The 12,104-nt window shown below is 41.8% G+C and overlaps 1 protein-coding gene across 4 annotated transcripts in view; it reads left to right on the top strand.

Moving 5' to 3' along the window:
* The first annotated feature begins 212 nt into the window (after positions 1-212).
* The window catches only part of LOC113911138 (gamma-secretase activating protein), a 91,598-nt gene continuing 79,706 nt past the window's right edge, over positions 213-12,104 (top strand). For all 4 annotated transcript variants that reach the window (XR_003516372.2, XM_027573287.2, XM_027573286.2 and 1 more), the window contains exon 1: positions 213-1,189. Coding sequence is in view for 3 of the 4 variants with exons in the window: in XM_027573287.2 (XP_027429088.1) it covers positions 1,081-1,189 (109 nt within the window). In the remaining variant the exon portion in view is untranslated. The remainder of the gene's footprint in view (positions 1,190-12,104) is intronic.

Raw genomic sequence — 12,104 nt, 5'->3', positions numbered from 1 at the left:
GAGTGGTGAGATTAACAAAACGCTGGATTTATCTGTAGGGGTGGGGATGAGAAGGTACCCAAGATGGAAGGATGCGGACACTTTTTTTTTTTTAAGATTATTTATTAATTTGAGAGAGCGAGAATGAGAGAGAGAGAGAGAGCACATGAGAGGGGGGAGGGTCAGAGGGAGAAGCAGACTCCCTGCTGAGCAGCAGGGAGCCCGATGCGGGACTCGATCCCGGGACTCCAGGATCATGACCTGAGCCGAAGGCAGTCGTTTAACCAACTGAGCCACCCAGGCGCCCCCGGACACTTTTAAAAGATAGGCACAGCGGGAATCCTAAACAATTCAGCTTCGTAAAAGCCAGTTCGTAAAATCCTGAACAATTTCCTTCGTAAAAAGGGAACCTCTTGAACAGGCAGAGGACCTGTTTGTGCCAAGATTGTTAACCCTTTCCAGTGTCTCCGTATCTCTCAAAATAGAACCATCTTCCCACGCTCGCTCCCTGCTGCTACCTAAACACTGCTAACGAAACATCATCTCCCTGAAGCTGGGTCCAACAGGCCCAAGATGCTGCAGGCTTCTGCCCCTGCGATGAACTGGAAACTTCTCAGGTCACCTAGCTAAAATACCTCTGTCTTGTCAAGTGGTTTCCAACTTTGCTGCACAGAGGAAGGACCCAAAGATTAAACAAAAAGAACAAAAGTAAGCCTAGCGCCCACATCTAACGTGCAGCATAGATTAGAAACCATTCGTTTAGCGACATCTCCACGGCCCCTTAAAAACAAATCTTTCCACTCGCCTGCCCTCCGCCGGAAGGACGCACGTGGAAGGTTCGGGGCCGAGTGGGCCGGGTCGCCGCGCCGCCGTCCCCTTCCCCCCAGCTAGCCTGGCGTGCCCAGCTCGCCGCAGGCCCGGAGGAGGCGGCGCTCCGCGCTCCCCGGGCCGGGCCGTAGCAGAACCGAAAGCGGCGGACGCGGGGAGGCGGGGGAGAGGAAGGAGGGGGCGGGCGCCGGGGGAGAAGGGCGAAGTGGCGCGCGGAGGGCCGGGAATGCCCGCGGCGCGGAGGCCGAGCCGCCCGGTGGCAGCGTCCGGGCAATGGCTCTCCGTCTGGTCTCCGACTTCGACCTCCGGAAGGATGTGCTCCCGTGGCTGCGGTCGCAGCGGGCGGCGTCAGCGGCCGCCGGGGCGCGAGGCGGCGGCCCAGGTGCTGGAGGCGCGCGTCGGGGCCGGGGGGCAGGTGGGAGCCGGCGAGGGGGTGGAGTCTGAGTCGTTCGTAGCTCGAGGGCTCCCAGGCCGGGCCGAGGTCGGGGGCATCGACCGCTCCGGCCCCTGCCAACCTGTGACGGTTGGTGCGGAAGAGGTGAACTCTCTCTCGAGTCCGGGCTTTGCCTCCCTCACCCCCGGCCACTGGGTGAAGGTCAGAGGGGCAGCTCGGGGCATGGTCGTGGCTGGACTGCACTGCTTCTTCTAGCGAGTCCCCCAGCTTCTGGCTCACTTGTTGCCCAGTCGTTCACCTTTAACAGAAAGGCCAGGGACACTAGTGGTACCTCAGCATCGTCTCATCAGGGCAGGGCGTGGAGGAGCAACTGCCAAGACCGCGTTCCTCTGGCCCAACGCTGCAAGGAGTGGGACAGGAGCTTCTCTGTGTTTCGTTCCCATCTATCTCACCTGCCTGGGAGGGTCCATCACCCCTGTAGGGACTCTGCCAAGACTGGGGCTCCTGAAAGTTGTTGCCACCAAAAAAAACCACCATAAAAAATACCTAACAGTTGCGCAGTTTGTCTTCACATTTGTGAGATGTTTCTGTGTGAATAGTGTTCACAGTGTTCATGACTTAGGGGACATGCCACTTAAGATGTGAAGTGCGAGAGGGCAGGGGTCTGCTTTCAGGCTGTGAGCAGTGAACTAGAGCCTACTGTTTTTCAAAGAGGCACCAAGCCCATCGCCACCAACCCAGACCATAGCACCACCTGTGCCTGCTAGCAGGACTGCGGTGTGAGACAGCGATGGTCAGGTTTGCTGTCCACCTTCCTCAGGGTCAATGAGAATACTTCCTTCACAGTTGAGGCTTTGCTTTTCATCTGTCTCAAAAATCCTTTGTTTTGGTTTTGATGAGGGAGAGAAAAGTGACTTTTGAGCCTTTCTAGCACTGATCAATCAAAACTTTAAAGAAGGGGAACTCGGTGATTTCTCACATTTTTTTTCTTTTTAAGAAGGTTACTGTAAATCCATCCTCAAGGCTTAAATTCAGCTTCAAAGCTATCATACGCTGGATCCCACCTTTTTCATAGGAGCTATTCACTTCAGTGTGTTTGCGCCCCCTCCCCCACCTCCGTGTTTTTCCTTAAACACTGTAGACTGCTGGAGGATGTTTTTTAGAAGGGTTATCCTCATATCTACAATTTCTTCCCCCTTAACTCTGATGAAAGTTTTCTCTCTCTACCTTATATCTTCACACGATCCTGTGGCTTTAGCAGAATTATTTGTAGGGTAGCTTGTCTTGCCATGTTGGTTATTAGTTCCAAATAAGGAGTCACGTTTGTATAGCTCAAGGCTTGAGTTTGCTGAGGTGTCATTATTAGTAAAGTTTTGCTTTTTTGCAAAAAAAATTAAAGTCTCCTAAAGCGATTTTGAAGGTTTCACTTTTTAAAATACAATAGGCAGCTTGATGCCTGCTTTCCACCACAGAGTAGTCCTTTCCCTGAGTCTTCACACCATAGAGCTAAATGGCAGGTGTCTGCAAATGAAAAGCTAGGTGAAGTGTGAAATGCCACAGTCTTATGTTTCAGTAATGTGTGTTGTGATTGAAAAGCTGTATGTGAACCAGCTAGGCCTTAGCTTCCTGTGCCTTTTTCACTCATCTGTGAAGAGACATAAACTTGTGTATTGACGTTCCACTAAGTAACAGATGAACTTAGGTCCTCAGAAGGTAAACCTACTAGAAATACCAGCTTTTTCTAATATCGGTAGTATTCTGCTCTTGCAGAGCATCTTGGCAAGATCATTAGCCCCCTTATGCTAAGCGAATTGTTACTTCTGATCATCACCAGTGGGTGGTAGCTCAAAAAAACACAGTTAATTCCTCTTCTATAATTTGTAGCACTGGCAGGGGAATCTGGGATTCTATTTTATTTCTAGCATGGCTACTACTCCACACATTTGGCAAATTATTTTCCTTTCAAAGTCTCAGCTTTGCAAATATAAATTATAAGTAATTATGCCATTGTAATGTCTCCTCTCTGCACACTTGCTATCTAGATTTGAAGCCTTAATACTTTTACATCAACAAATACAATCGAAGATTTCTTAGTGGTGCTAAGTAATACTAAGTATGACATATTCCTGGCAAAATAGCCAGGGAGCTGGGCTAAGTTAGCCATGGAAATTTAGTGCCTGTGGGATAGTATTTTAGTCAACCAGGGGTTAAAGAGTAAGGAGACCAGATTTGGTTCCTACATATGCTTCTGGTTCTGGATTGAACTTTTGGAAAATAATCTCTCCTGAAATAAATGGAAAAAAGTATTTCTTTAAAAAACCAGAACAATTATACCAAAGACTATTTTAGCACATGTGTCCTATAAATAACAAAAAACTAAACCACACACCCACCTTAAAAAGTAGAACAATATCAGGGGCGCCTGGGTGGCTCAGTTGATCAAGCGTGTGACTCTTGATTTCAGCTCAGGTCATGATCTCAGGGTCGTGATAGCCAGCCTCACGTTGGGCTCCACACTCAGTGCCGAGTTTCCTTGAGTTTCTTTCCCTCTGCCCCCTCCCCACTTGTGCACACACATACTCTCTCACTTTCAAATAAGTAAATCTTAAAAAAAAAGAACAGTATCAAGACTTTTGAAGGCTCTTGTGTTTCCTGATCTATACTCTTTCTCTATCCCGTATCTCCTAGTGGTAAAAACCATTTAAACTTTGATCTTATTTGCAGTTTTAACCTATATGTATATCTCCCTATGCAAAATATCATTTCATTTTGCTTGTTTGTGAACTTTTTTTTTAAGATTTTATTTATTTATTTGACAGAGAGAGAGAGACAGCAAGAGAGGGAACACAAGCAGGGGGAGTGGGAGAGGGAGAAGCAGGCTTCCCGTGGAGCAGGGAGACCGATGCGGGGCTCGATCCCAGGAGTCCGGGATCGTGACCTGAGTTGAAGGCAGCCGCTTAACCAACTGAGCCACCCAGGTGCCCCTTGTTTGTGAACTTTAAATGAAAGAAAATTATATGTATTGCTTTTTGCTTTTTTTTTTTCTTCTCAGTATCCACATTGACTGCTGTAGGTCATTGACTTTCACTGATGTATAGTATTCCATTGTGTGAATGTACAACAGTATGGTGGACATGGAGATGTACCACTTAGATCTTCTTTTCAAGGAAGAGCTTGTCCCAAGTGTTGTGAGGGTGGTCAGTAGATAAGCTTCAGCTGTCAGCCCCTTCAGGGATTGCCTCCATGGAGGACTTCCTTGCCCAGTGTCAGGACCTTTTGAGTGTGGCCCACATTTAATTAGGGATTGAGGTGGGGTATCAAGGCATGGCCATTTTGACTCAACACAGGACAACTTTGACAGTCCATTTTAGTATGAGAGCCTCTCCCCTGGGGAATTCCAAAGTTACCTGACATTGCTGCCACTTGACTTCTCCCCCTTCCTGGTCCATACTTCCTTCCCCTCCCTCTGCCAGGTGTTAATCCCACTTCACTGAACATTCCCTGGTAAATATCCTGGATACTAACCTGTCTCAGGGTGCTTCCTGACTTTACTTATCCTTTTTGGAGTGATGGCATTTGGGAAGTTTCTGGGGTTTGCTAGTATAGGTAATCCTTTTGCTCACTTTCTTGTGCATGATGGATGTCTAACTGGAGTTGCTGAGTCCTAGGCTTTGTATGTCTTCACTTTTCCTGGATAGTGCCAAATTGTTTTCCAAACCAGCTGTACTTATTAACAACCCCATTTGTGGTATAGAAATGTTTTTTTGTACTCCGTATCCTCACAAGCTCTTGATATTTCCAGATGTTTAATTTTTTGTTGAACTGGTGAGTCTAAATGTTATTTCACTGTGGTCTGAGGTTTAGCATCTTTCTATATTTATCGACCTTTCAAGTTTCCCCTTCTATGAGATGTCTGTTCATCCTGTCCATTTTTCTATTGCGTTTTTTTATATTGATTTTTAAGGGTTCTTTATTCTGGATTCTAATCCTTTGTTTGTCATATATGTTGCAGATATTTCCTCTCACACTGTTTTTTTCAGTTTGCAGTGGGGTTTTTAATTTTAATGTGGTCTAATTTATGAGTCTTTTCCTTTTTGGTTTGTGCTTTTTTGGATATTTTAAAGAAATCCTTTCCTATCTAGGAGTCACAAAGACATTTTTAAATTAACTCCTAAAAGTTTTGCCCTTTGCATTTTGTTTTTTTAATCCATCTGGAATTTATTTTTGCATGTGATATGAGGTAGGAATCGGGGACACAAGAGCCTTCAAAAGTCTTGATATTGTTCTGTTTTTAAGGTTGGTGGTGGGTAAATGCTTTTGCTTCATTGTTATGTATAAGCTTACATGTGTTAAAATATTCTTTTGTAAATTGTATTGGTTTTCTGTATTAATAGTTCTCATATCACTAACCAAATAGCCCTGCTTCCTCTCATTGACGGCAAAGCCACTTCCGTCACATATCAAGTTTCCACATATGTGTGGGTCTCCTTTCCTGGGTTCTCAATTTTGTTCCTTTTGTCAACTTAAGATGAAAACGTCTTAATAACTGTCTTTATGAAAGTCTTAAAATCTGGTGGAGTAAGCCTCCTCACCTTAGTCTTCAGGACCATCTCGGCTATCCTATGCCCCTTGGTCTCTCATGTGTATATATTTTGGAATCCGCCTATCAGATTTCACCAAAAAGTCGGTTGGAATTTTGAGTTGCATTGAAGCTATACATCAGCTTTGGGAGAATTGGCATCTTTACAATATTAAATCTTACAACTATGAACCAAGTATAATTTACTATTTAGTTAGATCCTCTTTATGACTCTTAGTAAGTCTTAGAATTTCTTCCATAAACGTCCTGCACACTTTTTGCTAGCTTTATTTCTAGGTTGTTGTTATTTTATGTTGCTTCCATAAATGGCGCATTTAAAAACATGACATGTTCTGGCTGTTATTGGTACATAGCAATACAATAGATTTTTATGTATTAATTTTTTCTCTAGTGCTTAATCCCCTCTTGCCATGTATCACTTTCAAGAAACTAAGAAAAAGTCTGTGGTATGCAAATTTTCTAAAGTTTAAATGTCATATGTGTTAAAGACCAGAAAGAATGTAGGTTTTCTTGCCTGCATTTTCTTGTCTGCTTTGATTACTCTTGGATCTGTCATACGCCAGATTGATTCATCTTTCAGATACTGTAATCATTCATCTTTACCAGAGAAGTGATATATTTTACCAGGTGACTGACTCAAGAGTGATGTTTTCTTGTTGCCTCCTGTAAACCCCGCCCCCACCCCACCCCCTCCACCCCACAGACAGATTTTGGGGGCCAGAGGTCTGGCTTTGACATATTGTTTTTATATATTGTTTCAGTATTCTCTGGCTACTGTTCTTTTCACTTTTCTTTCCCCTACCTTCCTAGCCTCCTTTTCTAATTCTCATACTTTTTTTGTTGCTTCTTAACTAATCACCCCATCCTTGCTTTTTTTCATTTTATTCAGAATATGGGTATAAATCACATAATGATGTTTACTTTATAAGTTTAGGAATTATAATACCTGGTCATGTTGAGCCAAGGATTTATGTGAATTATTTGCAGAATAGACATGTCATAGATAGAATCATATTTTAGCACCTCCTGAACTGTATATTAGGAATCAATTCAAATTCCCCCCCCGCCCCCCACCCCCGCTCTTCCTAGTATGGTCACTGGAAGACAAGAAACAGTTTTATCTGATTTTTGTGACTTGCCGACACCTTTAGTATTGAGGTACTCTCCTTTAATAGGTTTAGTTATGCAAGTATCTACATTTTTTCTTCATGAGCTCTGAGGACGCTGAACTGTAAAATTAAACCACATTTCCTCATTTGAATTGTTAAACTTCCTCCTCTGGACTTTCCAGCGATAAACTGCTGGGAGAAGAGTCAGAATGAATAAGCAAAGTAGTTATTGAATGCTTCTTTTAAAAGGGTGTGTCTAAACCATGAGCAACTAATCCGGGGAGGAAAGGTTGATGGGTTAATAGTGTGTGGTGAGACACTGGTCTCTGGATTTCCAACATTGCCAAATTTGTCTAATTCAAATGTCCTTGAGATGAGAACCGTGTACTTACACTACAAGTTTATTTTAAGACTACAGTTATTACTACCTAACAGATCCATGCAGGAATTATTTTTATTATTTATTTCAACTCTGTCTATCGTGGTTACATTATAAGCTGGTCCTAGTTATGCTATCTAATGAATATTGTTTAACAGATTATACGAATATGTAGTTCAGTAGTTCTCAACCCTGGCTACACATTAGAATCACATGGGGAATTTAAAACACACACACACACACACACACACACACACACACACACACACACACACACACACACACACACACACACACACACACACACACACACACACACACACACACACACACACACACACACACACACACACACACACACACACACACACACACACACACACCTCTTAGAGACTGGGCTCCTCACCAGCAGTAAAATCAGGATATTTCTGGTAGGTCTTAGGCATCCATGTACTTTTAAAAGCTCTCCTAATCATTCTAACCCAAAGCCAGAGTTGAGAACCACTGATTTAATGGAACAAGCATATATCATTTGTTGTAAACTGTACTTGGGGATTTTTTTTCTCTTATTTGCTTAGTGTTTTGAAAATAGATGGGCTTTTGCAAGTAAATTGAATTTTCTTAGCAAGACTTCTTGTAAAGGAGTTTCTTATCTTAGCTGAAACCTTTTAAGTGTACTTTTGAGAGGTCTCTCCCAGCATCCTTATAATCTTGAAAGAAAAAAAATACTTCTCAAAATATTGACACATTGCATTCCAGAAGTTTTGAGTCATGTGCAGGATGAAAAGAAACTCCCTGAAATTCTCTTTGGTTGTCTACAAAATCTACCCTAGAGGATTTTTCAAAAATTATCCATTGCCCCATTGTAAGCATGATACAGGAAACTTAGTTCATTCTGTTCACCTTTTTTTCTAGGCTTGAGATTAATCTGTGCCACTTTTTCGATATGATATTGGCCAAGTATCTGAACCTCTATGAAACTCAATTTGTTTTCTTAATACAATGGGCCTATAATTCCTGACATAGTGTGGATGAGATAGAAGTCTATAAATTGTTAAGTGCTATTTAGCAGTAAGCTATTGAATCATATTATTCTCCTAAGAGACTAGGTGATTATCCTTATTTTTTCATTAGTATAAAGTGTGTCTGACAGCTCAATAAATATTGAAAAGTGTACATGGCCATATTAAAACAAAAACAGCACTTCCCCGCTCCCTTTGCCCCGCCCCTGGAAGATCCAGGCAGCTTCTTCCTGTGAGGGGTGGGGAAGATGTCAGGATGATTCTTAAATTTTCTATGAAACCTGCTCTTTGTCTTTTGAAATGTTTCCCACCCCCTACTCCAGTGCAAGGGTCCAGGTCACCAATTATCCTTGTTTTTTAGCCTGTTTTTTTCTTTTTTTTTTTCTTTATTTTTTTGGAAGGGAGGGGCAGAGGAAGAGGGGGAGAGAGAATCTTAAGCAGGTTCCATGCCCAGTAAGGAGGCTGATGTAGGGCTCAGTCTCACGACCCTGAGATCATGACCTGAACTGAAATCAAGAGTCAGTTGCTCAACTGACTGAACCACCCAAGCATCCCCTGTTAATTTTTCTTTTTTACTCAGTAATACAAACTAATACAAATTTGCTCTGAGTTGTAGAATATTTTGCATATGTTTTGTCTGAATATTGAAACTTGTCATAATCAACATAATATTTTAACATCTAAAACACTATTCATGTGTGGGGAAATGAGTCAAGTTTAAGCAATTGTGAAAATGTGCATTTCTCTCCAATTAATGATAATTATCAAAGCTGTATCTACTAATGTTTAAATCCTTTAATTGTTGAATTGAGAGGAATATACTTAAAATTTTAGCTGAAAGATAATGGTCAATTAACTTACAAGTTAAATGTTTTGTGTAAAGAATCTTTCTATCTTTAAATCAAAATATGGCTTTCATACAAAAAGTACACAAATCATAAGTGCACAGCTCAGTTGATTTTCACAAAGTGAAACACATCCATGTAACTAGCACTCAGAGCAGGAAAGAGAACATTAATAGAACCGCAAAGTTCCCCCTTCATGTTCCTTTCCAGCAAGCATTCATCTAGCATCATAGATTCATTTTGCCTGTTTTTGAAACTTGTGCATAAATTAAATCATATAGTTTATACATTTCTTGGGAGGGGGAACGATCTGGGCTTCTTTTGCTTAGTTATTAATACTGTACATTTTAGCATGTTATTTATTATGATTGTTGTAGAATAGTCCATTGTTTGGATATCCCACAATTAATGAATTTATTACTCTTTTTGCTTGATGGATATTTTGGATTTCTAGTTTGGGCTATTATGAATCATAGTGCTATAGAAATTACATGTGTCATTGGCTGAAATATGTGTACATTTCCAAGGCATGTATGTTCAGCTTCAGTAGCTACTACAAGTTTTCCAATTTACCTTCCTGTTAAGAGTGTATGAGAGTTTCAGTTTCACATATCTTGGCATCACGTAATATTAAAACATAATAAGTTAAGGATTTGTATTGTAATCTTTAGGGTAACTAATAAAAGAATAGCAAAAGAATATATAACTGACAATAAGTAGGAGAATGAAATAATAACATTTTTGATTAATCCAGAAGAAGGCAAGGAAAGAGTAAAACAATTGAGTCACATAGAAAATAAATGGTAATATGATTGCTACAAATCCCAAATATCAGTGATTAAATGTAAATGGACTACATACTCTAAAGGTTATTGCTTGTTAGACTACATATATTAGGAATAAGGACACAGGAAGAGTAATAATAAAAAGATAGAAAAAGTTACATAAATACTAACCAAAAGAAAGCTGATGTTACTATACTGATATCAGACAAAGTAAACTTAAAAGCAAAAATAATTATTAAAGATAAAGGACATTTTATAGTAAATAAAAGGGTTAATTAGTCCACCTCCTGGTTAAAATGCATGTGTGATTTTTTTATGTGCAACCATATGCAACTGCAAAAGCTTTACTTGGCAGGCCTCATGGGGGAAAAGCTGCCCTCCCCAAACCAGACTTGGTACATAGCTAGTGCACCGCAGTTCCTGAAAGGAGTTGTAGTCAAGACTCAGGCCCCTCTGGCTGGACATCATCATCTCCAGAGCTGCATTCTCAGCCCAGGGGCCTTCCTTCAGAGGCCTCTTTATCAGGAGCCATCAGCAGAGACCTTCCTTAGGTACCTCTGCTGAAACTACCTCAGTAGGAAAAGGAGGGAACCTTGAAGATACTTTTTCTCCACTTTGACTTAGTACTTTTCCACTCTTAGCTCTTCCTCTCCCTGCCCTGAGCCACAGAGTCCACAACACTGCAGGAGCTTTTTGTTGAGGGCTCCTTCAGCAGTGAGCGAGTTCCCACCTCTCCGCTGATCTACCTGACCCTCCACTAGCATGTCATTCCATGGGGGAAAATGAACTGGGAAGCTGGTGCTTTCTCTGGTATGGACTCTTGCTTATACTGTCACAGCAAGTGGTAAAAGGCTTGACTGTTACTTGCTTTTTTATCTTGTTGCTTTAATTGACTAACTCGGACACAAGGCAGTTCTACTGAGTTCCTGATGGTTAATCCACCAGGAAGCAATAACAGTTCTCAATTTTTAAAAAATTTTTTATTGTTATGTTAATCACCATACATTACATCATTAGTTCTTGATGTAGTGTTCCATGATTCATTGTTTGTGCATAACACCCGGTGCTCCACACAGAACGTGCCCTCTTTAATACCCATCACCAGGCTAACCCATCCCCCCACCCCCTCCCCTCTAGAACCCTCAGTTTGTTTCTCAGTCTATAGTCTTTCATGGTTCATCTCCCCCTCCGATTTCCCCCCCTTCATTCTTCCCCTCCTGCTATCTTCTTTTTTTTTCTTACCATATATTGCATTATTTGTTTCAGAGTACAGATCTGTGATTCAACAGTCTTGCACAATTCACAGCACTCACCATAGCACATACCCTCCCCAATGTCTATCACCCAGCCACCCCATCCTTCCCACCCCACCCCCACTCCAGCATCCCTCAGTTTGTTTCCTGAGATTAAGAATTCCTCATATCAGTGAGGTCATATGATACCTGTCTTCTCTGATTGACTTATTTCACTCAGCATAACACCCTCCAGTTCTATCCACGTCGTTGCAAATGGCAAGATCTCATTCCTTTTGATGGCTGCATAATATTCCTTAGTATATATATACACCACATCTTCTTTATCCATTCATCTGTTGATGGACATCTTGGCTCTTTCCACAGTTTGCTATTGTGGACATTGCTGCTATAAACATCGGGGTGCACGTACCCCTTCGGATCCCTACATTTGTATCTTTGGGGTAAATATCCAGTAGTGCAATTGCTGGATCGTATGGTAGCTCTATTTTCAACTGTTTGAGGAACCTCCATACTGTTTTCCAGAGTGGCTGCATCAGATTGCATTCCCACCAACAGTGTAGGAGGGTTCCCCTTTCTCCGCATCCCTGCCAACATCTGTCATTTCCTGACTTGTTAATTTTAGCCATTCTGACTGGTGTGAGGTGGTATCTCATTGAGGTTTTGATTTGGATTTCCCTGATGCCGAGCGATGTTGAGCACTTTTTCATGTATTTGTTGGCCATTTGGATGTCTTCTTTGGAAAAATGTCTGTTCATGTCTTCTGCCCATTTCTTAATTGGATCATTTGTTCTTTGGGTGTTGAGTTTGATAAGTTCTTTATAGATTTTTGGGTACTAGCCCTTTATCTGATATGTCATTTGCAAATATCTTCTCCCATTCTTTTGGTTGTCTTTTGGTTTTGTTGACT

Source organism: Zalophus californianus, chromosome 12, assembly GCF_009762305.2.
Source record: "Zalophus californianus isolate mZalCal1 chromosome 12, mZalCal1.pri.v2, whole genome shotgun sequence".
Lineage (NCBI taxonomy): Eukaryota > Metazoa > Chordata > Mammalia > Carnivora > Otariidae > Zalophus > Zalophus californianus.
The sequence above is the reverse complement of the archived record's forward strand: the minus strand, read 5'-3'. Positions and strand labels throughout refer to the sequence as shown.